Raw genomic sequence first — 23861 nt, 5'->3', positions numbered from 1 at the left:
CTGCTCAGACCATGTCACTTATTACTAGATTGTACCTTTCATCAGCTCCATCACTTTTCTTCCCCAAAGCTCTCAATCTTTGTTCTTTTCTCTCTTCACATTTGTATTTTTGATTCTATACTACTCTGGATATGGTTTCTGAACAAGCAATGGAGAGCTGCTGTATTCCCCTGAGAGCCCATTAATGTGTCTACTTTCCCCACCAGTCACAAATAACACACAGAAAAGCAAGAATGTCCACTCACTGTTCAACACCTTCTTAATGAAGAAATCATGAAGGTGTTCATGTAAGTCTGAGAAAGGGAACTGAAAAAATAGCTTTTCAGCTTTCTATCTACCTTGGTGTGTCAAGGGTTCTGGAAAGTAGGTCAGAAATCTATGAGAAGATTTTGAATTGCAGAAGTCCTATGTTGGATCAGAGAAAGTTTACAAATGAAAAAGCAGATAGAAAAGAACCAAGAAAGAAAATATAGAACATCTGCCCTTGGGTTTCTTTACTACCTGAAGCAGGTCAATTGTAGTGGAGAGAAAGTGCTGGTTTTGTTGTGCTGTTTTTTCAGCGGGGGAGGAGCTGTTCTTACACATGCAAGCTCACTTCTCCATGGCTACAGGGAGAGTTATTTTACTGATGGATGATAGACCATTGGGTCAGCAGAAAGTGTTCTAGGAATTGCAGTTGATATCTGGGGATAAAGGTGTATGAGAATACTTTGCTTTCTCTTGAATTAGAATAGTGTTAGTAGTTTTGTGTTTATTTGGGTTTTTGTTGTTTTGAGGGTTTTTTAGGTTTGTTTAGTTTCACTTGTGTTGAAGTTTGGTTTTTTGTGATAAACAAGTTTCAGTTTATGATGTTATATTACTGAGGGATGTATTTTTGTATTAGGAGATTTTTACAGATTTTCTGAGGCTTGGTGTTCATGTTGTGTACAAGATATTCTGCAACACAAACTATTGTATGTTAAATCTCATACGAATCCCAAATACATGAAGAAGTGCCTAGTGTTTTGGACTTTTGGAGAAGAGAACTGGTCTTTTAGTTTTAGTCTAGTTATTGGTTAACACTAAATATTGCTACAAATGAAACTGTGGAAAAGAGTCTTCATACAATTGGCTTTCATGCATTATAGAAAATAAAAAATTTGTGAGTTCCATGAAACTTCTGATGTGTCTTGGTCTACTGTTTTACTTATTCTAATTGATTTGATTTGACCCTCTTTATTTGAAATATTCCCACTCTTCATTCTTCCACTTTAAGTGGAACATTCTTAAGGTTCACAATGTTCTACTTTAGCTAATGATCTTTATTTCCTCTTTTGATAGGCTGTCTTATCACTACAGAGGAGTATCCTTGTGGGATAGGGCCAATAAACTAATTATATTGGTATATCTAAACCAGAAAAACATCTTATCTACATGAAGAAGGTACATAAGGTACATCTGAGAACCCTCCTAGTGGACTTCAGGTGTCCACTTCCTGATTTCTCAGTGCTCCAGATGAAATAAGCAATACCACTGAAAAATAATAACCTCCAAATGCATACATGTGTGCATTTATAGCTACAGACAGTACAGACATTTCCTTGCTGTAGCCCTGCAGGCAAAGGATGTACCATTTTTAAACAACATGCTTACACAATGCAATTCTGGTTTAAGAAGAAAGACATTTGTACGTTGACTAGACTCTTTCTTTCTATACGTTCACTTGGCCATGTGTTCTCCTTCTTCTTTATATGTCTGTCATGGATAATATCTTGAAATTAAACTTTGAATAAATAGATGCATAGAAGACACAAACAATATTTTGGCAGGAAAGTCTCTACACAAAGAGGTAGAAATTGGTGGAAAATCAGAAAACTTTGGAAACAAGTAGTAGGAAAGGAATACTGAGCTCAGAAGATAAAAATGGCTAAGAGAAGACTTTTTTTATCACTGAACATTGAATACAATTTTTAAAGGTATTTCTCAATACCCTCAATGCTCTCAATAATTTTGAGGCCATGTCTGCGCAAAAAAAAAAAAAAAAAGAAAAAAGTATGCATTCTACTTGGGGGACATCTAGTATGTGTTTCTATACTTGTTCAAAATCCTAGGGAACAGAGAGAGATTACATTTATATCTTCAGTGCAGCTTATGTTGGGGAAATTGTGAAATTCCTTCTTACAGTTTAAACCCTTTTCTGTACTATAACATTTTTATAACATTTTTTCAACATTTTTACAGCAAAATAGATAATTGTCCTGAAGTAAAAAAAAAGCCCTACATAGCAGCCTTTCTGTCTGTCTGGCCCCCAGGATTTGCTCAGTGTGTGCAGATAAGCAACTGGAAGAAATGGGAGAGTAAGTGACTATGAACAGGAATGAGGAAGGGTGCACAGCCTTTTCATTATCTGAGTCAAACCTCTTGCCAACTATTTTTGTTGATATAGGTAATGCTGAGTCTAAGAATGTCACAAAAGCGCTTTTTTTTTTTTTTTTTTTTTTTTTTTTTTTTTTTTTTTTTTTTTTTAATTTCAGTGTAGTTGCACACAAATTCTAAAGGCTTTTATGTAAGAAATTAAAAAGTGGGAGTGAAACTTGAATCCAGGGCAGCTGGTAAATCTGTCTTCAGGAATGCCACAGTACTTTGGAGGAGGGGGAAGAAATGATTCAATAACAGTGAACAAATACTTAGAAGGCTGGTGAAGATAGTGTCAGATGGACTTGTTGAGTCCATCAGCTCTTGAGAGCCCAGTAGGACACGAGCTGCACAGTACAATGCATTTCTTAGCTTAGAGATATGGGTCCCCGCAAACAGTCTAGTTTCTGCATGCCTGGGCTCCTTCACATTGTCTCAAACTACCCTGAGAAAGGAGCTCTTTAGAGTATTTTGTTAACGCAAACAATTGCTGTGGAGAATTTTAAGCATGTTAGGGATGGGCTAGGGAAGGAACTGAAATGCAGGTCTAACCACCCATCTAATTTAGACTCCTGGGGCAATATTTTCTTTGAAGAAATCAATAATCCTCCCTCCAAAGCAAACTGTCAAAACAAAAGCGTATTTGACTCCAAAGTTTCTCTTCCTGGCACTGTAGCTACTGAAAAGTGTCAGTTACACAGAGATGGTGATTTAAGGTATTGTTTTAATAAATAAAAAATGTGAGGCTAGCTCTTCTGTTGGCAATTCTTCAGTAAATGACATAGTTAGGAAGAAATGTTGAAGGATGCTTAGCAGAACTTTACTGGGTGTATTTAACTGAAAATGGAGTCAGAGATTCAAAGGTGAAAATATCACCAGATTCTGCAAAATTTAAACTACCAGCCTCATGATTATAGATCTTCTTAAAAACTGCTTTCATCAGCAAGTGATAATATGGAAAAAGTCTTTACACTGTGACTTAAGAAGTCTGGATTTGGCTATTTTCTCCCATATCCTGACAAAGATAAGAATGGGAAAATGCTTCTTTTACCTTTATTGTGAAGTCAGTAGAAGCTGAAACAGGTTAAGCATTTCCTCCCCGGATATGCACAGAAACACTGTAAAACTGTGCTGGCAACTGTTACATATCTGCGGTGTCTTCATTTTTGTAAGATGCTGTATTTCTTTTTGCAAAGTCCTGTTTAGAATACCTGCGAGATAGGACTGTTAAATACCTTAAAGTATCTTTTAAAGAATTACCTTTTGTATCTAACATTTTCTAAGTTTTAGGCAGCTGAAAATAATATTTTCAAAACAGAATAATAGCTTTGCATTTTCAATGGTAGGAACAACTGTGTGAGCCATATTTTTATTAAATTTATCATCTGTGACTGCCTATTACCACACTTTACTTCCATTTTACTCTTGTGCCTTACTCATCCTTTGCCTGTACTTCCTGTCTCCCTGTGTAACTCACATCTGTCTTCTTCCCCCTCCCCCTCCAAGCCTTGCAAGTCTCAAGTCTTAATTATTTAGAGCAGGGAAGAAGATATCAGGATAGTATAATTTGACAAGATTCAGATTACATCCCCTGGCGAATAGCAAATGTAGAATGGCAACTTGTGTGAATTACATAAGAAAACAATGGCATTTTGAGAATGGCCCTGAATTGAATACAGTTCAGGCATGCATACCTAAGGAAGGATCTCTGCCATCAATTACTTGCAGGCACCTGTGTGCAAAGTGCTCGGCGTTCTCTGCAAAACAATGGAATCCTTTTTATACTGTAGCCTTAGGATTGTTGAAACCGTTGATTTACTGTCTTCAGAGCTCAAGCCACTACTAAACCCGCGAAGATTTAGACTATAAATCTCTCACGTGGTAATGCAGAAGACCACAGCCCCACAAGAAACAAGGGCAAGCAGCAAACCCTTCCAGGTGTACAGAGGTGTTCTTCAAATGAAAGGCTCTGAGGTCCCCCTTTGTTTTTGTGGACCTTTGTGTTTTAGAGATGCTTAGCAGGGAAGATGGTACTGGAAATCCTGAATTATCACTTTGATTGACAAGTACAACTAGAAGCCTGTCAAAAATCAGTAGCGTTACCACAAGTTTGCTTTAAGTAATATTTGGAATCCAACTAGAAGGGCTCTTTCCCCGCTATTTACCAGAGTTTTAATTGCTCTGAATTAAAGGGCAAGTGGATTACTTGGTTCTTCTGTATCTTTTGTACGGCTTGCTCTATTCCAAGATGAAATGTTGAGTCCAAAGTCATAGAAGAATATTTCTTATCTGAGTATTCTTTTTTTCTTTCAGGAATATGTTTCTGATTTTTCTCTTCTCTCTACAGCAATGCCATTAAACTAATGGCCTGAAGAACTAGAGTCTTTAATTGTTACTCGGTTTGTTGACAAGTGGCAACCTATTAAAACTAGAGGCCATTAAAACAGTCTTGGTAAACCACAGAGTATGGTGGATTGGCTGTGTTGCAATATTTTGTTTTCTTTTGTAAGGCAATTTGCAGAGTATTTACCCCTGTGGAAGAAATTACTTCATACCCAATTGGCTGCTATGTAAATCACCGTAAAGTCATAAATACTGAAACTACAAGCTGACAAGGAAGAGCTGACCAAGATGGAACGCAAGACATCAAGTGGAAACACTTTTAATTAAGGCATGAATATTTAATATTCATTCATGGAAGAAGAAAACTGGAAGGTATTCTGGAAGGCCTGCACAATAATAGGGTTTTTAAGTAGTTGGATCTGGAGAGTATTCTCCTTCTATTAACTGAAAATAGAAGCAGTAATTCTGGATTCACTAAAGTGTGCTAGGAGAGAAATTCTGCTTTTATCTATTGAAAAAAAAAAAAAAAAAGGCTTGGTTTTTGTCAAAGCCAAACGTTAAAATAGCAGTAGTCACACTCCAGGAAAGGAAATCTCAGTGTAGATTTCCAAAAACATGATTTCTGAAAACATGCAGTTATGATTCTCTCTGCTTCAATTACAGCTTTTTAAAAATGGGGGAAAAAAGTTTAAAGTAGAAACTTTATGGATTCTGCCAATTTCATAAGTTGAGCTTTAAGGAAAATATGAAATATTAAGAAACTGAATAATTAAGAATTAAGTAAAAGTCTCGAGACAGTGAGATTTCACAATGAAAATTTCCCAGCTGCAAACAGATTGTAAACTGTTGGAAGACTTGCTAGCTCCTTTATTAAAATTAACTTTGTTATATTGGTTTGGTAATATAATAACATTCCAGTGACTAGGTGATACCAGTTAGTATAAGATGGCCTTATGTTAATGTTATGTTAATGTTAATATTGTTATTAATATTTGTACTGGAGGTAGAGTTATGTGATCACACATAAAACTAAATATAACTATAGTATGGAGATATTACGATCCTACTCCAGTGAAATACCACAACTGGTGAATATCTAGATTTCAGACCTTGGCAGCTTAGATATATGCTTAGGAAATTCAATTAATAAATGCTACTTACTGGTTTAAGTGATTAAAATATTCATTCCAGAATGACTGAAGCAGTCTTTGAATGCTTGCTCTTCTGTCTATGCACAATCTAAAGTGCTCTAAGACCTGGTTTGAAATAAATACCCAGATTTTCCACTGAAATAGTTCTGTCTCTAAACTATTCCATCCTATTTAGTTCTGGGAATGAATTTGGGACAATAGTGAACTAGGGAAAACAGTTGGATACTGGATCTCCTATAGCATTCACAGAATCATAAAATAACAGTATCACAGGCTTGTTAAGGTTGGAAGGTACAACATCTACTCCTATGCTCCAGCTCACCCAGGGTGACCTACAGCTCATTGCCCACGATCATGGCCAGATGACTTTTGATTCTTTTCAAAGATGGAAACTCCACAATCCTTCTGAGCAACCTGTGCCAGTGTTTGGCCACCCGCACACCTCTTCTGTTCTCCAGCTGGGTGGTCCCCTGCATATACTGCTGTGGGGGGCTGTTCTTCATCAGATGCAGGATTCTGCACTTCTCTTTGCCAAAGTTTACAAGGTTCCTTTCAGCTCATTTTTCCAGCCTGTCAAGGTCCCTCTGGATAGCAGCCCAATCCTCTGGCCTATCAGCCACCCCTCCCAAATTTGTCTCATCAGCCAAATTGTTGAGGGTACTCTGTGCTCCATCATTCAGATCTTTAATGAAGATGTTAAGCAGGACTGGACTCAGTATAGACCCCTGGGGTTCACCTATAGTTACCAGCCTCCAAGTATACTTTGTACCACTGATCACCACCCTCTAGGTCTGTCCATTCATCTAGTTTTCCATCCACCCCATTGTCTGCCCATCCAGCCCCTACAGCAACAGCCTGAGGCTGGTCTGGTAGGCAGCGTCAAAAGCCTTATTGACGGCTCATTAGAAACTCCAGACAGTGCTATCTCCTCATCTTCCACGTGCATCACTTCATTGTTGTCAGATTAGTCGAGCACTTTCATGTAGTGAACCACGCTGATTCCTCCTGAGAAATTTCTTGTCCTTCATGTGTCTGTATACAGAATTAGTTGCTCCATCAGTTAGATCTGTAGAACCTTGGATTAGCAGTGCTCATACACGGCTGGACCTTTATCTACATCTTACCTGGTCAAAGAAAGCAACATTTCTGTATGCAGTTGGTAGACTTTGGTTAGCTGATACAAAATTGCACGCTACAGAGGAGAGAAGAATACAAGGTGGCCATATAGTGGCCTCAGTGGTCATGCCATCATGAGTTAAATAAAGGAATGACAAAGTACCAGCATAAAATTTATCTCTCCTCTAAGCCAGGTGCTCTCTGATCAAAGTGGCTTCAACTTTGTTATGAATGGCTTTCACTCATGTCACTCACCCTTCTGCCTTCTCTTACCTGATACAGTGTGAGTTTCATCTCTTATTTTCGCCAAAGCTTTCTCCAGGATGATCTGATATTCTAATGAATAGTATTACTTGACAGGAACATGCAGTGAGATCTGTTAACTGGCAGTACCAAGCTCAAGCAGCAGCTAAATGAGTCAGCAGGAGTATGTGTAAACTCAGAGGTGGTATTTGTACTGTACCCTATTTCCTACAAATCCCTCTCCTGTGCTTCTGTGCACAAGCTATATGCCATTAAGCACACCTCTGTGGTTCCCCTCTGTACTATGCAGCTATTACTTCTGTATCTTCTACTTACAATACTGGCACTTATCAACCTCATCTCAGTTTGTCCATTTTTAATAGATTTTTTTCAAGAAGACTGCCTTTGTCCTTCTGAAAAAAAGAACCCTGAAGTTATGGCCATAATGGTCTTCTATTCCTTTCCAAAATGATACTCAGTTGGCTAACTTCATTTCACTTCACAAAAGACTGTGGAAATTCTGACTCTGGATAGGAGGACATTTCAACTATTGAACTGATATTTTGTCAAGAAACATTATTGAATTGTAGATAAAGATATTTTGAACTCAGTTACTTGCTCAGATCAGATGCTGTGGATGATCATTAGTGTAAGAGCATGTATTTTTTTTTTCTAAGTAGAACTACTGCTTAAATGCTGTGTTTATTCTCATGTTTCTCCATTGTTTCACTTGCTACCAGAGAAGCCATGTAGAAAAGTGATCATAAAGAACTTTATAGGCAAAAAATGATTTGAAGTTTTATGCACAATCATTCTGATATAATGAGCTGAGAAAGATAGTCTAGATCTAACAATATGAACGCTTTTGAACTGAGCAGTGCCCTGATCAGTAAGGAAAAAGGTATGAGAAGAAGGGAGGATGGAAGCTACAGATGAAGCTACAGGTGCTGTTATGCAAGTATAAAAACACTGGAATTAGATTGTGAAAGAACAAGAAAAAGAGCAGAAAGAATCTCCGTATTTATATTCAAAGCCTAACAAACATATAAACGTATTAATTAATTTCTCAATTTTTGTTGCTTTGTTATCACAGATATAAGCATTTGACTGTCATTAAAGGTTTTCTGTTAAAATATTTTCTATTCATTGAGGAGATTTTGTAATAACCTACTGCCTGACAGATTCTATCAAAATGTCTGTTAATCATAAAGTCTTATCATGAGTTAGCAATATAACATTTTTGGGACTTTGCCCTATAGAGCTTCGAGAAGATTGCTTTTGCTCTTGGGCAATCTGTCCTTAGGAAGACTCATCCAGTAGCTCTTCATGTTATCCTGTGGAGTGAGTACAGTGTACCTGCTGTCCTGGCAGCATTTCAAAGACAAGATGAATAGGCAGCATAAATTTTTCCGCTCAGTATCATGCTCAATATTCCTTCAAATGAGGGACCCACTCTTCTACCTGCTTCCAGAGATTCTATAAATCTTCTGGACTATTTAAAGTTGGATATGCCAATTGCTGCATGCAGCAAAGTATTGTGATTCAAGGCAAGAATAAAAGATAGGTTAGTTGCTTGCTCCGGCCAGATATCTAAGTGATTGTGTAGCATCTATAACAGATACTGAAACTTGTACCAGTAAAAACTTACATTGCTTATGCAGTAGAAGTATCTGGAAAAGGAAGGATGGTTTTGTTACCTTCTCCTTGAAAAAATTTAGGAAAAGAGTCAACACTCCTCCAAAATTTTTGTTAGAAATAAAGAACATAGTAAGTTCAGAAACTTCAAATTTTTTTTTCAGTATGATAGATGAGGCACTGAAGTCAGTAAAAAATAAAATTTTGTAACTCACCTCCCTCCTCCCCTGCTCCAGTTAATTTGATCAATTTTGAGACATTCTCTGATCTGAGGGTGAGGTTACTACAATTTATGTGAGGTTAGAAAAAAAAGGACTGTCACATTTACCATGGACTTGAGGAGAGCAGCAATTCCTTAGTACATAATACATTAATCTTATTTGAACCTTATGTTCCCTAGACTTTCAGTAAACAAAAGAACATGTCTTGAATATTTGTTCACTGAAGAAAATGTTAATTAAGGGAAAAGTTAAATCTTTTTGAACCAAAATTATTACTTTCGAGCACTTAATAAAGCATCTTAATTCTTCAGACTTTCTTAAGGCATACAGCACAGTCGACCTTACTAAAAGCTATAATTCTTAAGGCATGTTCACTTGAATAATGAATGCTGTTTGGTGTTTGAAAATATGAGGATGTAAAAACAGCAGGAGGAAGTATGAAGTATGAAGTTTCCTTCTGTTTATTGTGATTTATGAGTAAAGATTAAAAGCAGTCCAAGATAAACCTGCCGCTGCAAGTGGAAGTTCAGCTTGTCTGTGGGTACTGAAGTGCTTGTGTCAGGAAAGACCTATGTAAATGTAAAGGAGAATGGTCTTGCATTTTCCTCTTGCTGCCTGATGTAGCATGTGTTGTCTGTTGCATTTTGGAGGACCCTAATGTATTGAAAGTCAGGAGAATCTGGTTGATATGCCCTCATGTGATAAATGCTTTCTGATTATAGGGAGGCGAAGAAGTACTACAGCAAATGGTAGGGTTTCTGCTGTAGTGCCTAAAACACAGAATCCTGGATCCAGCCAGGACAGGGTTAATTTTTGCAGTAGCCAGGAGGGGCATGGCTAGGAGGTGATTCTATACCCCTCAAGTAATTTTCTGGGGAGGGTGGGAGGGTTCCCACTCTGGGTTGGGTTTTGAGACAGAGGGGGTCAGGGTATTGCTGGGGGTTTTCTGTGAGGGATGGACAATGACTTGTGAATCAGCCACCTTTTTCCCTGTACTGCTCTGGCACTGGTACTGCTCCTCATTTTATTTTACTGTTACCTCCTGGGCTGCATCAAAAACAGCATGGCCAGCAAGTCAAAGTGGGGTGATTCTCCCTCTGCTCCGCCCCGGTGAGAGCCTGCCTATACTGTGTCCAGCTCTGAGGTCCTCAGCACGGGAAGGAAAGGGACCAGCTGGAGCAGGTCCAGAGGAGGCCAGATGACCAGAAGACTGGAGCACCTCTCCTATTAAGACAAGCTGAGAGCGTTCAGGTTGTGAAGTTGGAGAAGAGAAGGCTCTGAGGAGACCTTGTTGTCTTTCAGTACTTAAAGGGTGCCTATAACAAAGACTGGGACAGACTTTTTAGCAGGGTCTGCTGCAATAGGACAAGGACTAATGGTTATAAACTAAAAGATTCGTGCTATATAGAAGGAAGAAATTTTTTGTGATGGGGGCGGTGAAACACTGAAGCAGGTTACCCCAAGAGGCGATAGATGCCCAGTTTCTAGAAATATTCAAAGCAAAGTTGGATAGATCTTTGAGCAACCTGGTCTAGTTGAAGACGTCCCTGCTCGTTGCAGGGGGATTGGAATAAATGACCTTCAAAGGTCTCTTCAAATCCTAACTACTTTAGGATTCAACTGAAGTTTAATTCTTATACATGTTGTAATAAAAGTAAAAAAGAGCCACTACTGTGGATCATTTAGTAATATTTGATTCATACTGAATTCTTACTGCTCCCAAAGTATAACTTCTGCACAGATATTTTTAGGAATATATGCAAAATCTTTTTTCCCCTGTTGGAAGGGATTTGACTATATAAAACACATTGTACAAAGAAAAGAATCCTATGTTGGTATGATTTTGTACTATGGCATTCTGGGATGTTTTTTACTTAGGAAGGGATTTGTGTCTGATTTCTACCTTTCTTTTTTCTTGAAATAAACAGTCGTCTTAAGTACCCAAAATGTTTGATTTGTGAACTGTGCTTCAAATGCAGCTTTAGCCAGTTGTTTTGTTCCCTTCGTTTTTATTTCTCCACTGGGGAAAGTAATGTTAAACTAATCTCCCTGTGAACTTCTTTTTGCACCCTATCCTTTCTCATTTTGCCTGTGCATGCACAACAAAACACAAATGCATAACTGAAAAAACCAGCTGTCTTAACACCTTCCTACTGCATTTCAAAACATCAAAGCTATTTTCCATGTACTACATTTTGCAGTATAAGGACACTGTTCAAACTACAGTTCTTCCTGCTGCTGCCATCATGTACATCACCTCTCAAATGAGATAATGAAGGTATTAGAGTTAACGTGTTACATAACTGGAGAAGCTGTAGGGACAAAAATCAAAAGTCATGCTAAAGCTTGTTGAATAACTGCAGTATCTCAGAGCTATTTGCAGGAAAAAAATTAGAGTGATATAAGCTAAAATGCACCTTGCTCTTAAGTCTAAGGTAAAATAAGTCACATAATTTGGTTTCTGAGCAAACTTACTTTCCTATGGGCAGGAATGAGTGCGTTCAGTAACAAAGCATGTCAGATCTTCTGTTTTCTGTTGCCTAACCCAGAAACTCACAGGACTGATTGGGGAAAAAGGTGTTTTCTTAATAGACAGAGTACTGTGTAACTGTTGTAACATGAGAATTGCTGCCTCTTTCTTTCCTACATATCACCTTGCTCAGTTCTTTACCATATTCTTTGTGACTAGCACTACTAATGTTAAAGGAGCTGTTCTATCATGAAGTAAATTCCATAATGTATTCTCCATAATAGTATATGGAGAAACAGGTAAGCGACAAGTTATGTCTAGAACATTCCTACAGACAAAAGTTTTTACTTGCTTCTCCATTTTCTGACAAAACTCTGGGATCATAAAACATTCACTGAGATACTTCCACAGCCCTATAAAATCAGAGAATCATGGAATCATAGTTTGGGTTGGAAGGGAGCTTAAAATCATCTTGTCCCAACTCTCCTGCATGGATAAACACATCTTCCCCTAGACCAGGTTACCATAGCCCCATCCAGCCTGGTCTTGAACACTTCTAAGCATCAGGAGTCCACAACCTCTCTGAAAACCTCTTCCAGTGTCTTACCACCCTTATAGCAAAGAATTTCTTCCTAGTATCTACCCTTCTTCAGCTTAAGGCCATTTCCCCCACCTCCTTTCACTATGTGTCCATGGGAAAAGTTCTGCTCCAGCCTTCTTGTAGTCCCCCTTTAGGTACTGGATGGTGCTATAAGGTCTCCCTAGAGCCTTCTCTTCTTCAGGCTGAACAACTCTAACCCTCACATTCTGTCTTCACAGCAGAGGTTCTCCAGCCCTATGATCAACTTAGTTGCCTCCTCTGGACCTGTTCCAACAGGTCCATGCCTTTCCTCTGCTGGGGGCCTCAGAGCTGGGTGCAGAACTCCAGGTGGCATCTCACCAGAGCAGAGCGGAGGGGCAGAATGTTGCCCTGCTGCCCATGCTGCTTTGGATGCAACCTGGAATACAAGTGGATTTCTAGGCTGTGAGCACATACTGATGAATTGTGTTGAACTTGGGAAGAGACTTCATCTGTTATCATTCTGGATACTTTGTGTCAATAGGGAGTGTTTATCTTAAAAGTATTTCTAACTTTTTGGTTAAAAATGGTTTTTCATCTAGAAAATCTGAGATGACCAAATGTCTAGCACATATAAACAATATATTTGAGTTCCTGAAATTACATACAGGAGTTGTAGTCCACCATGAAACTCTTATCAAGCTGCTGAAGACTCTCTCCTCCCACATATGACTGGCAAAACTTTGAAGCTTTTCAGGGGGTGCAGTAGTATTTATTTTCAATGGAAACTAGTCTGGCATATTTTGTTAATTCTTTCAAATGAAATTTATTTTCTGTTTTAAGCAAGAGCTACTTGACATATGTATGTTTGTTTGGTTGGGTTTTTTTTTAATCTGTGGGCATCTAGTGAATCCAAATACCCTAACGCTTATTTAATTTACTGCTGTAATCGGGAATACTTCCACTGCAATTCCATGCTATTCCACTTACATTAATTAAAATCTTACCAGGGTGGAATGTAAGGGGCAGGAAGCAAGCCAGTCTGCCTGAAAAAAAGTACTTTCCTACCCCATGACTTGGAGCAGCCTTCATAGCTATTTTCCATAGCCCTTAGGGTTTAATTATGTCCCTCATGCCCTTCCTAGCAGCAACAATCCTTACTATGCCTTGCTGGAAGCAGTACAGGGGAAGAAGAAAAAGTCCCTACTGTATAAGGACATTTTCAGAGTTTCAGGCTACTACTGGTATTCATTAAATTATTTCTTCCTCATCTTCTTTTTCTTCATGTACAGTAGACCTCAACCAGGGAGAACTGGTTCTGGTTTTTATTCAGGCTTTGGTAATTCCTTACACAATTTTTCATACAACAGAACAACTGCTTCCACATATTATTGGTAACCCATTTCCATACAGTTTTTTGCCTGTATGAGCAGATGCCAGAACATTCCCATGAGGATGTCTGTTTCAATTAATTTATCATATTAAAATGGAGATAAAAAGGGAAAAATATCTAAAATTCATAGTGTGAAACTCACTTCTTGGCATTTCTTTATTTAACCCATGTTACTGGAAAACAGTTTGGTATTTTAAAAACAAAAAAATGCTTTCACTGTCAAAAACTTTTGGTGAATCTGAAGACAATTTGAAAGCCAGAGCAGTTGCAATATATTGCAACCTAATTTTAATACCTTTACATAGCAAGTAAAGCAGTTTTACGATTCTTTTACTGTCCTGTTTTATATCCTCTACTATAATTCAAGGTGTTTCTAATGTGTACTTTGCTCTCATTTTGAAATATTATTTTTGACTGTTCCCATTTTTCTTTTGGTGCCATTCAGTTCCATAAGGGCCAAATGCTACCACACTTGCACTGCAGTGGGACTGCTCCTTCAAAAAAGAACCAGTCGGCATAATTATGATAAACTCTACCTGACCGTTTAAACTTCATTATGTTCTAAGTGCTTATAGAGGAAATAGTTGTTTACTCACACACTTCTTTAAATTTGACTTGAGGCGATCTTATTATGTTATGACCTATCAGCTGGGAACCTTGACCTGTATGTTGGTTACATTTTTAATTGCTAACATATTTTGTTAATTGTTCACCTAAAGAGAACAGCTCCCTAAAATCTGTTCCTTAATGAGCTCATTAAAATGCTGTATGCTTTGTAAATGGTGACCATTACATGTATGACAAATTAAGAAAGTTTTCTTGAGCTGGATTAAACCAAACTCAAACCAGTCCTTCCATATCAAGGACTTTTGTGCCTTGCTTAGGAAAACTGTGTCCAAGATTAAGTATAAATAATATTAGTAGGCATGCTCATGTAGTATATTTTAAGGCAATACCAAGATCCAATACCAAAAGTGGCTTTTACGTCTTGTGGTATGACATCTACATATATACATATATATTACATCTCTGAGTTTCTTCAGATATAAAATAACTCCAAGGTTTTTTTCAATAAATCTCTCATTATATTTAGATTGGCTAAAAGCATAAGGTACTGATTAATAAAATAATTTCACATTTGTCTAAGGATTATTGCTAGAAGAAATCCTTAAAATCTGTTTTCTTAAGAGATTTTTGCCTCTTGGATACAAACAATTCAGAATGGCAACATCAATTCACAACATTTGTTTTGTTGTTGCAAGATCCACAGAACAGAATCCAAAAGACTATAAAATACACTGTCAGGCCCCTGAGCAGGAAAAAAAGAACTGAGCACACTTTGTTGATAAAGATTAGAAAGACAAATATAGATAATAATGATCAGATTCAGTTTTGATGAGTCTGTCCAAACACTTCCTGGACAGACTAGAAATGCACTTCTCTAATGCTTTGAACACAATGGAAGAATTTTTTTTCCTTTGGTTTAAGCCTAAATTCATCTGCAAATAAGACAGGGTAAAACAGTTTCTGCACGAAGAAAGAAAAGATGAGATAAAAGTATGAAACTAAAAGAGGATTATTTTTCAGGCAGAGGAAGTCACTAGAGTTTAGGTTTTGGACTGGTGTTATGGAGGGTTTTGGTTTTGCTCTTTTTTTGGTTTATCACTGCACAAAGAGGTGGGCCTTCCTACTGAAGGTTTCTGATGACACATTTCTGCAGGCATTATCAGTATTCATGTATATCATGTATATCCTGTACAAGGAAAACTATATAATCCTGAGTACTAGGGGGAGGGATGTAATACAGTAATACCAAGAGCAGTTTCACTCAGAGGCCATGACAGGAACTGACACGAGAATGGGAAGGGGAAGAGAGGTACATTTGTGAAAAGTGAATACAGGGTGACTGTGAGTCACCAGTGTGATAAAGAATCCACAATGTAGCTGAACTATAGATTGTGATAGGAAATTATTAATGCTGTTGGACTCACTTCTACTATGACTCATGCAGAATGCCGTCTATATTTCTAATGGCTCCTAATTGACAAAGGTGAACTCAGGTTGAAATAGAGCTGAAGACTGAAAAGTAGTTTACTTTAAAAAACCAGAGACAAGCAACAAAAAGACAGTATTTTTTTTTCTGCTTATACAATAAGAAATGAAGGCATTAATATTAGGGCAAACCAGACATTTAAGAAAATTGATATCACTTCCACAAAGGAAAATGAACATAAAATAGCTGTGAACAAGTTCAGACTAGAAATCAGAATGAAGTCTCTAACTGTGATGAGGGCTGGTGGTGTACCTTCATATAGACTTAGTTGGAGCAATAATCCTCTGAAATGAGGATCATTAAATATAATGGTGTGATAATGAAGGTCTGGATAAACAGTTAAATAGCACTTCTAGTACTTATGGTTCTTGATGAGAATTCTCAGATATTCTGTGCAGGCTACATAAGCAGCTGTAATTAGTTGAAAGATGTGGCTCTGCAGGCAAGAAATGCTGTATTTGCTAAAGTAGGAAACTCAGGAAGTCAAGTCAGGAAAGACATCTTAACAAAGAGAGCCAGTACAACTGAGGTAAATGAAGGATGTAAAACTGGTGCATCTGTAAAAATAATTAAAAAATTACAAGGCTAGAGCAGAAAATGAAAGGCCTGAGAGTATAAAGAAATCAAGTACAGCATGAGGACGTGCAGGAGGTTTATCAGGGAACTAGTAGGTGGGCATTACTGTTGAGAAGTAAAGAGAGCCATAATAAAAAAATAAGAGAATTATAAACAAGTAAAAGTTCATTAAACAGAAAATTGTATCAAAACCCTTCTCCTAGTAAAGAGTGGCATAAGTAGCGATTAGACTTATCAGCCAAACATCTGGAGAAATTTGAGATTAAAGTAGTAGATGTATAAATAAATTTGCCCAATAAACAGAAGAGAAAGGAACCGTGGCATTGAAGAGAACTACTTATAAAAACCCTCTACATGATTAAAAAGGAAAACACTAACAGTCATTATTGGTAAGCAATTTTCTAAACCTGGGGGAAGTATGCTAAGGATTTTGTGCTGTCCATTTTATAAGAAAAATTCACTGTTAGTCTGGACTAGGTGATGTGCAGTCTGGGACTGACATACACTGCTCTCAGTGTTATGAGAGGACAGCACACACTAGTGGGAGCAAATTAAACTCTGTGATTAAGTGAGACTCTTGGTTAACCAAGAGTGAGAAGTAATTTGAAAACAGTGACTTCTCAGCTGCTTTTTAGATATCAGGGCTCCTACTCATACAGTTCAATAGGAAACAATCTCCAATCTAATCTAATCTAATCTAATCTAATCTAATCTAATCTAATCTAATCTAATCTAATCTAATCTAATCTAATCTAATCTAATCTAATCTAATCTACTTTAGTCTTTTAAAAGAGTTTGCAGATTAAAAAAAAAAACAGGGGAAAAATAGTAGAGAATACACAGTTGTCTCTGTTCCAGTGTCTACACACAGTTCTACACCATGAATGCTGCAATCTCTTGCAGGGTCTTGTGTAGGCCAAATGTATTTCTTTCTTGGTATGGCAAGATGCAGCTGGTTAGTCAGCTGTGACCTGCTACATGACTGCATCTAAAATGTGGGGCTATGGAGCAAGAGACTGCCCAGGGATCAATGCCTTTTAGGGATGGGAGAACCAAAATGATTATTTGTTGAAAATGCATGCTATGTATTAAATTTTATAGGATTTGGCCATGTCTTAGTCAGGTAGACCAACATAATGGCGGTGGATCAGAGCTTTCCAGAGTCTTTTGAACTACATTACTGACCAGCTACTGTTGATAAAATTTAGGTCACATACTGTTATTTGACTATACTTTGAGCTATTACACAGGCAAGATAGAGCAGATTTTTTTTTTTCCAGGTATGCTATAGGAATTTTTTTTTTTTGTGTTAAATAATAGCATGTATCTGCAGAAGGCACCACTGGAAAAATTGCAAAAAGGGTAGAACGAAACAGTTTTTAAATTGAATTTCCTTTATAATGTTAAGGAGAACATGAACAGGTTGATAAGGTAAAATACAAAAATTTCATGCTTACCGGTCAGTGTCCAACTACTGGAAGATGTTTAGAGGAAAGATTCTCACTTTGGGCAGAATATTCTTCTGTGTAATTTAGTATGCCTTCTCTTAAGAGGTTTCTTTGTCATGCTATTAACAAAATCTGATTGTGTGCTGCCTTGGAGATACTGTTATTTGCATCTCTGAAAAGTAAAGAGGCACAAAGAAGCTTTTAGTGTCTTGCTCTTGCTTTGGTGAATGGCAAGGGTTTTCACCAGTTACAGTGAATCAAGTCTTGGAGCTCCAATTAGAAGCACCCATGGCTTGATGAAGTATGATAACTTTATAAGTGAAACTAAAAAGTCGGAAACATTAAAAAGATAGTGTCAGTGCATATTTGAACCACTAGTAAAAGTCCATATGGCAGACCTCACGCCTGCCACTGGCTCTGAAAGAGTAGCTTAGAAATGTTTGCAGATTCATATATATGCTTTCATGGAAACTATGGAAATGATAAGGCTGGTCATATTTTAATTTTATAAATTATTTTATGAGTCCTTGGATTTTATCCAAAGACACATGGAAAAAAAAATCAGCAGAGAATTACCATCATTATTATAGGTCAATTCTTGATTTCTCTGGATGACACGTTGTGTACTGTGCACGTGCAGTAGGTTTTGTGATTGACTAGAACATTGATACTAGCTGCAAAAATAATTTCACTGTTTTCAGAGACTTGATTTTACACTATCAAAGTTAATGTAAATGTAATTATTCATTTGAAATACTGTTGAAATGACTGCATAAATTCTTGAATTTAGCAGTATTTTAAATAGGTAGTTTCAGATTTTTGGTTTTGCAGTGCTGTATTTTCAAAAGGATGTAAATCTATATTGACTTGTTCATTTCAGCTGGAAATAATGCAAAAAATCTAGATCTAAGATATTAAAATATTTCCTTTGATAATAAAAAATCAATATTGATTAAAAATATGTTTTGTTAGAGATAATTTTTTAAAAAGTGAAAACCCTACTTCAGAAAAAAATTTTAGGTGTCTAAAAATATTTCAGTTTGAAAATGAATTGTACACTATCTATTCTTTATTATTTTAAATTATTTTTTTCTTTCTTTTAGCCAGTATTCCTCTCTTCATTTCCTTAAGTAAGTGAGAAAAAGGTTATTCTGCTGAATCACATCTTCCAATGTAGTCACAGATGGCTTTAGAAAGCAAGAGAAAATTCACTGAATGCTGTAAATTCCACTGAAGGGTTTGATCTAAGTTACTGGATTTATAAAAGCCATAAATCCCAATTTACTTCTTAAAGTGTGTTTCATTCTTTGAGTCAAAAGAAAGTGGTTCCAGCCACCACATCACTGATTGCTAATTTGTTTTGTCTTCCTCATCGGATAGCTTAAATGCCACAGTCCCTTTTCCTGGATGTCAAAGGAAGCATCTGAAAAAAATCACAGGATGTTTATACTGCACAACTCCTTCTTAATTTTGTAGAGGGCTTCTAATTTGGTGGTGATCAGTCTGAATTTAAACACAATTTACCCGGTAGCCAGTCCAACCCACTTTCAAACCATGTACAGCATGTAGTGGAAGGGGCGCATATGTTTAACTTTTTCTTTAATACTGTATCTAGACTTAGGCAGGAGAATTCCAAATGCTAAATATTAAAATATTAAATGTTAAAATTTATATATTACAAAATTGCCCTGTGCACAGTTATTTCTTTTCTGCCATGAACTGTCTACAGGTGTTCTTCCTTTACCCTTTCCTTCTCCTCATTAAAATATATCAATGTACTTTTCCTTATTAACAGAAGTGAAAGGAGACAATTTCATCTTTGGGTCTGTCACAGAGTAATTTATCTGTGCAGCACTGCATGTTATCCTCCTTCCGGACAGTTGAAATTGCTTTCACATCAGAATCAAACTAAAATCCATGTCCATTAACCATTTACAAACTTTGCTGGATTGTATTTTGCTCCTCAGTTAAGTGAAACACCTACTCATGCTAGACATTTAGGTGTAATTAAAACTTCCAGCTCTCCTTTGTCATGGAGACACAATTCATTTTATGGGATGGTTTTTGGATCTCTTTTAGACAAACAAAAGCAAACTTTATGAAATGGAAATGCTATCATTATGTGAGTTTGTAATACTCTCAGAATATATAGGAGACATTTCTTCAGAATGATGAATTACAAAAATAAATATTAAGGAGTGAATTTGGAATGAATCTATCTCTACCAAATGTAATAACTCACAATGTACAATAATGATTAAATATATTTTATACACATAGAAAAAAAATCAATCTGTGTAGATGAAAATATGAGCTCAAACATTAATCTAAGTTCCAATTGCATCTCAGCCTGAAGCACTTTTACTGAATTTCATCAGTTGTAGTGTTTTCCTTTTACATTTTTCTATGCTTAGAGACATATTTCCATTATTCATATAGCATAACTGCCTGAAGAGTTAGCCAGGTAGTTACCTTAAAACGAATACAGTCTTGTTTTCAGATTTTGCTTGGGCCAAATACAAAAATGAAAAGAGGCTTCTTCATGCAATAGCTTTCCTGTCCATGGCCTGCATCCTTAAACTAATAGAGTAGAAGAATTTATTGCAGATAGTATTAAAATCTGGTACAGATAATCAGTGGATTGGAGTTAAAAGGGACAGAGACAGATAAGACAGAGCTGATTCACTGGGAAAATGCGACTTTTAGGATGAGACAATGTTACAACCAAAATCAGATTGACTTCCCAGCTTTCAAAACTGGTTTGGGTTTAAAGGAGAAAATTCTACAGAATATAAAGTTTAGCTGGGCATTGCTTTTTTTTTTTTTCTAAATGCCTAGTTTTGAAAAGTCTTCACAGGTTCATTTTAAATTTTTAACTTTAACTTATTGTAGTCAGTGCTTATCTGGTACGTAAGAGTAGGAAAAACAGACTTTGGTTAGTAAGACTAGCTCAGCAACATTCATTTTCAGGGATAAGGAGATAATCCCCTCTCTGTGAGGTGATAAATTAGTTGATAATTCACTGACTGGAAATTCAAGGAATCAAGAATGATTGGTAGGAAAGACTGTTAAGAAGCTAAATGCCCCAATTTGTACACATGGAATAGTAGCTAGTTTATTTTTTGTCATTAAATTTCCTCTCTCTTCTTATTTTTTAATGCAAGCCCAAGGGATTTTATAACAAAGAGAGGAAACTAACAGAAAGACCAGAGTGTTTGTTTCTGAGAAGTGTTATTCATCTTTGATTACACGACACTGATGACACAGACATCTGGCATGGTTTAGTCAGCTTCACTGAAAGCACTTTGATTTCATGTCTGATTGCTTTTGTATTAACCCCACTTTTTTAGCTGTGTTCTAACATGTTTTCAAGTCTTTTCTGCAAACGCTCAGGAACATTACATTCATGCTTATTATTGGCATAGGTAGGCTGTGGTCACTTTTCTTTTCATGTTTTCTATTCTGATGAGACCATGAAGGTTCTACAGCTTAAGGAACCACATTATTGTGGGGCTGCTGTAATGATGGACGGTGCCTGTGTAGATGCAGCCAAGGCAAAAGCCAACAGTTGAAGTGTGGGGCCCTTAAAACACTCTAAAACATTAGTAAATGTTTGACAAGGACAAGTACTTGGATGGGAAGAAAAACAATGGTCTTTCAGTAAAGTAACCTGGTCTAAGATCTCTGCATAGTCATAGGAAAGATTCTTCCACTGTGGCTTAAGAGTGTGGAATCCATCATGATAGCTCATAGCTAAATTGTGTTAGCATTGTAACAGCTTCAACACGGCTGATGTTCAAACCAGGAGAAACTTGGTGGCTTTTATTAAAATTTTCTTCCTGAAGTGTAACTCACATTTTCAACACAAATCTATGTAAGTAAAGCCACATTTATTAGGTCAGTTTCACAAAGTACCAGAGTTCAGGCCATCTGGGACACATCATTACTTAAGATAAACTGAAGGACAAGCTTACAGAAATCCTGAGAAAATCAGTTAAACCACCCATCCTTACTTATTATCAGGTTCTTCTGCCTCTTCCTCCTATTTTATGTATCATTTTTCTTTGTAGATTTGACTTCTCTCTGTTCTTTCTGCTTTTTTATTTTCTTTTATCTGATATCTAACAAATGCACTATAAATCCATGTATTTGCAGTCTTAGTTGTGTTTCCGTCACCTTGAACAGACTGTTTTTTCTGTCTATTCATGCCATCTCTCTGTCTTTAGATTTGCTCCTGGCACTCAGTAATTTTCCCTCCTTCTAATTATTGGCTAGTTTAATAGTTTGACCACACTGTACCATTCCATGTTTTGCTGTGATAAATACCATATATCTTTGTTAACAGATTTTACAGATTATTGTAACATACAAATTTCATGACACCTTATACAAAAGAAAGCAGCCTGTTGCAGAACCATTCCCCACAAATACATATTTGAAGGAACTGCTAAAGCCTCAATTCCTTCAGAAAGCCTCTGAATTATGAGAAATCCTTATTAGAGACATCTTGAAGAAAAGGCTCAAAAGAGATCTCCCATGATATAAGCTTCATTCTGTTCCTGCTGCAGGCTACATTATTAGAATATTCTTTATAAATTTAAAAAGAATTGTTTTGAAACTAGTTCTCCTTTTAGCATCCTTATCACATCTTCCAAGAAGCCAGTTAATAAACTGATCATTTTAAAGACAATTATTAGGAGGCTGGATGTGTATTTTTAGATACAGAAATAAGTCATGATGTCATACATTTCCAGGACTTCCCCATTGCTTTTCAGCCTTGCACTTATTGTTTTGTACAGAACATCATCTTTCTCTAAACAGATCTTGTTAAGAGAAGATAATCCAACGAAGGATATAAATATCATGGAATATTTGCTTTATATAAGTTAAAATATGATGGATAAAATTTGACTTTTTTTTTTCTTTAATTTTCATAAGTGCCTGTATCCCAAACATTCCATGCACGCTTTAGGGTCTAACCACAATGAAAACAAAAAGTTTGTGTGGAGTCAAAATTGGAAGCTAACAACAGTTGTTGCTCCAGTTGTTTCTCCATTTCATTTCTAACTCACTGTTTTTGTGTTTCCTTGCAGTTTTCCACTTGTCCCACAAAGTCACCCGGGTGGTTCCAGAAAGTGCTCTGCTGATTGTTCTTGGTCTTTTCCTCGGTGGCATTGTATGGGCAGCAGATCACATTGCCTCCTTCTCCCTGACACCAACTGTATTTTTCTTCTATTTGCTGCCCCCCATTGTTTTGGATGCTGGATATTTTATGCCAAATAGATTGTTCTTTGGAAATCTTGGCTCCATCCTTTTGTATGCTGTCATTGGGACAGTCTGGAATGCTGCCACAACTGGTTTATCTCTCTATGGTGTCTATCTGACAGGAATAATGGGTAAGTTTGATCTGTGAAAGCACAATTATGAATGTCACTGTATATACTGTTAGATGGGTGATAAGTTACAATTTAACAAATCTTTCCAGCAGAAAATTAAATTTTAATGGGAGCAGTTTGTAATGTCTTTATCAAATTTAAGAATGACCTGAAAAATATTCCCTAAGGAAAGTATAGAAGCTATTTAAATACGTGTTTCTTATATTGTCCTGCTCTAAATGTGTCCATACACTTTCAGGATAAAGCTCAGTATTCTTTTTGCTAATGGACATCTGGAGAAAAATACACATTAAAGTGCTTGTTTCTTTCTGCTGTGATAGAAATCTTAAAAGTTACTCTGAAATGGAAGTGTCTCCCTGAAGTCAGCTTTAGTATTATGTGTTACATTTACTGTTATTTAATAATAAATGTTATTACTGTATTTAATGTTATTAATGCAATTAAGTGTTATTTATTAGAAGTGCTACCCAATATTAAGTGGCAACTGAGTGGGTATATATGCATGAATGATCTACACGTCTCTTTTGCATTTTCTGAGTTTGGGAATTGTAGCTGAAGGTCTAGAAGTTTTACAGAATGATGTAGCAGATGTCTTACTAAAAAAAAAAAAAAAAAGAAAAAATAGAAACCATTTTAATGGGAACAGTCCAAAGGGGCTTGAAAGGGTGGCTGACACGCAATTTCCTAGACCACAAATACAAAAAGTGAGAGGTTCCTATTGCTTGTGCTTTTTCCAGAGAAGCTGTGGGTGCCCCATACCTGGAAGTGTTCAAGGCCAGGTTGGATGGGGCTCTGAACAACCTGGTCTAGCAGAAGGTGTCCCAGGCAGTGGAACAGGAGGGTGTAAGAAGTCCCTTCCAGCA

General features: G+C 36.8%; 1 protein-coding gene across 1 annotated transcript in view; it reads left to right on the top strand.

Annotated features, from left to right (window-relative positions):
- The window catches only part of SLC9A3 (solute carrier family 9 member A3), a 51237-nt gene that overhangs the window by 1952 nt on the left and 25424 nt on the right, over window positions 1-23861 (top strand). Inside the window, exon 2 of the mRNA XM_063404807.1 lies at window positions 22696-22998. Within this exon, the coding sequence (XP_063260877.1) occupies window positions 22696-22998 (303 nt within the window). The remainder of the gene's footprint in view (window positions 1-22695; window positions 22999-23861) is intronic.

Source organism: Prinia subflava, chromosome 1 (assembly GCF_021018805.1).
Source record: "Prinia subflava isolate CZ2003 ecotype Zambia chromosome 1, Cam_Psub_1.2, whole genome shotgun sequence".
NCBI lineage: Eukaryota > Metazoa > Chordata > Aves > Passeriformes > Cisticolidae > Prinia > Prinia subflava.
This window is presented reverse-complemented; position numbering and strand designations above follow the sequence as displayed.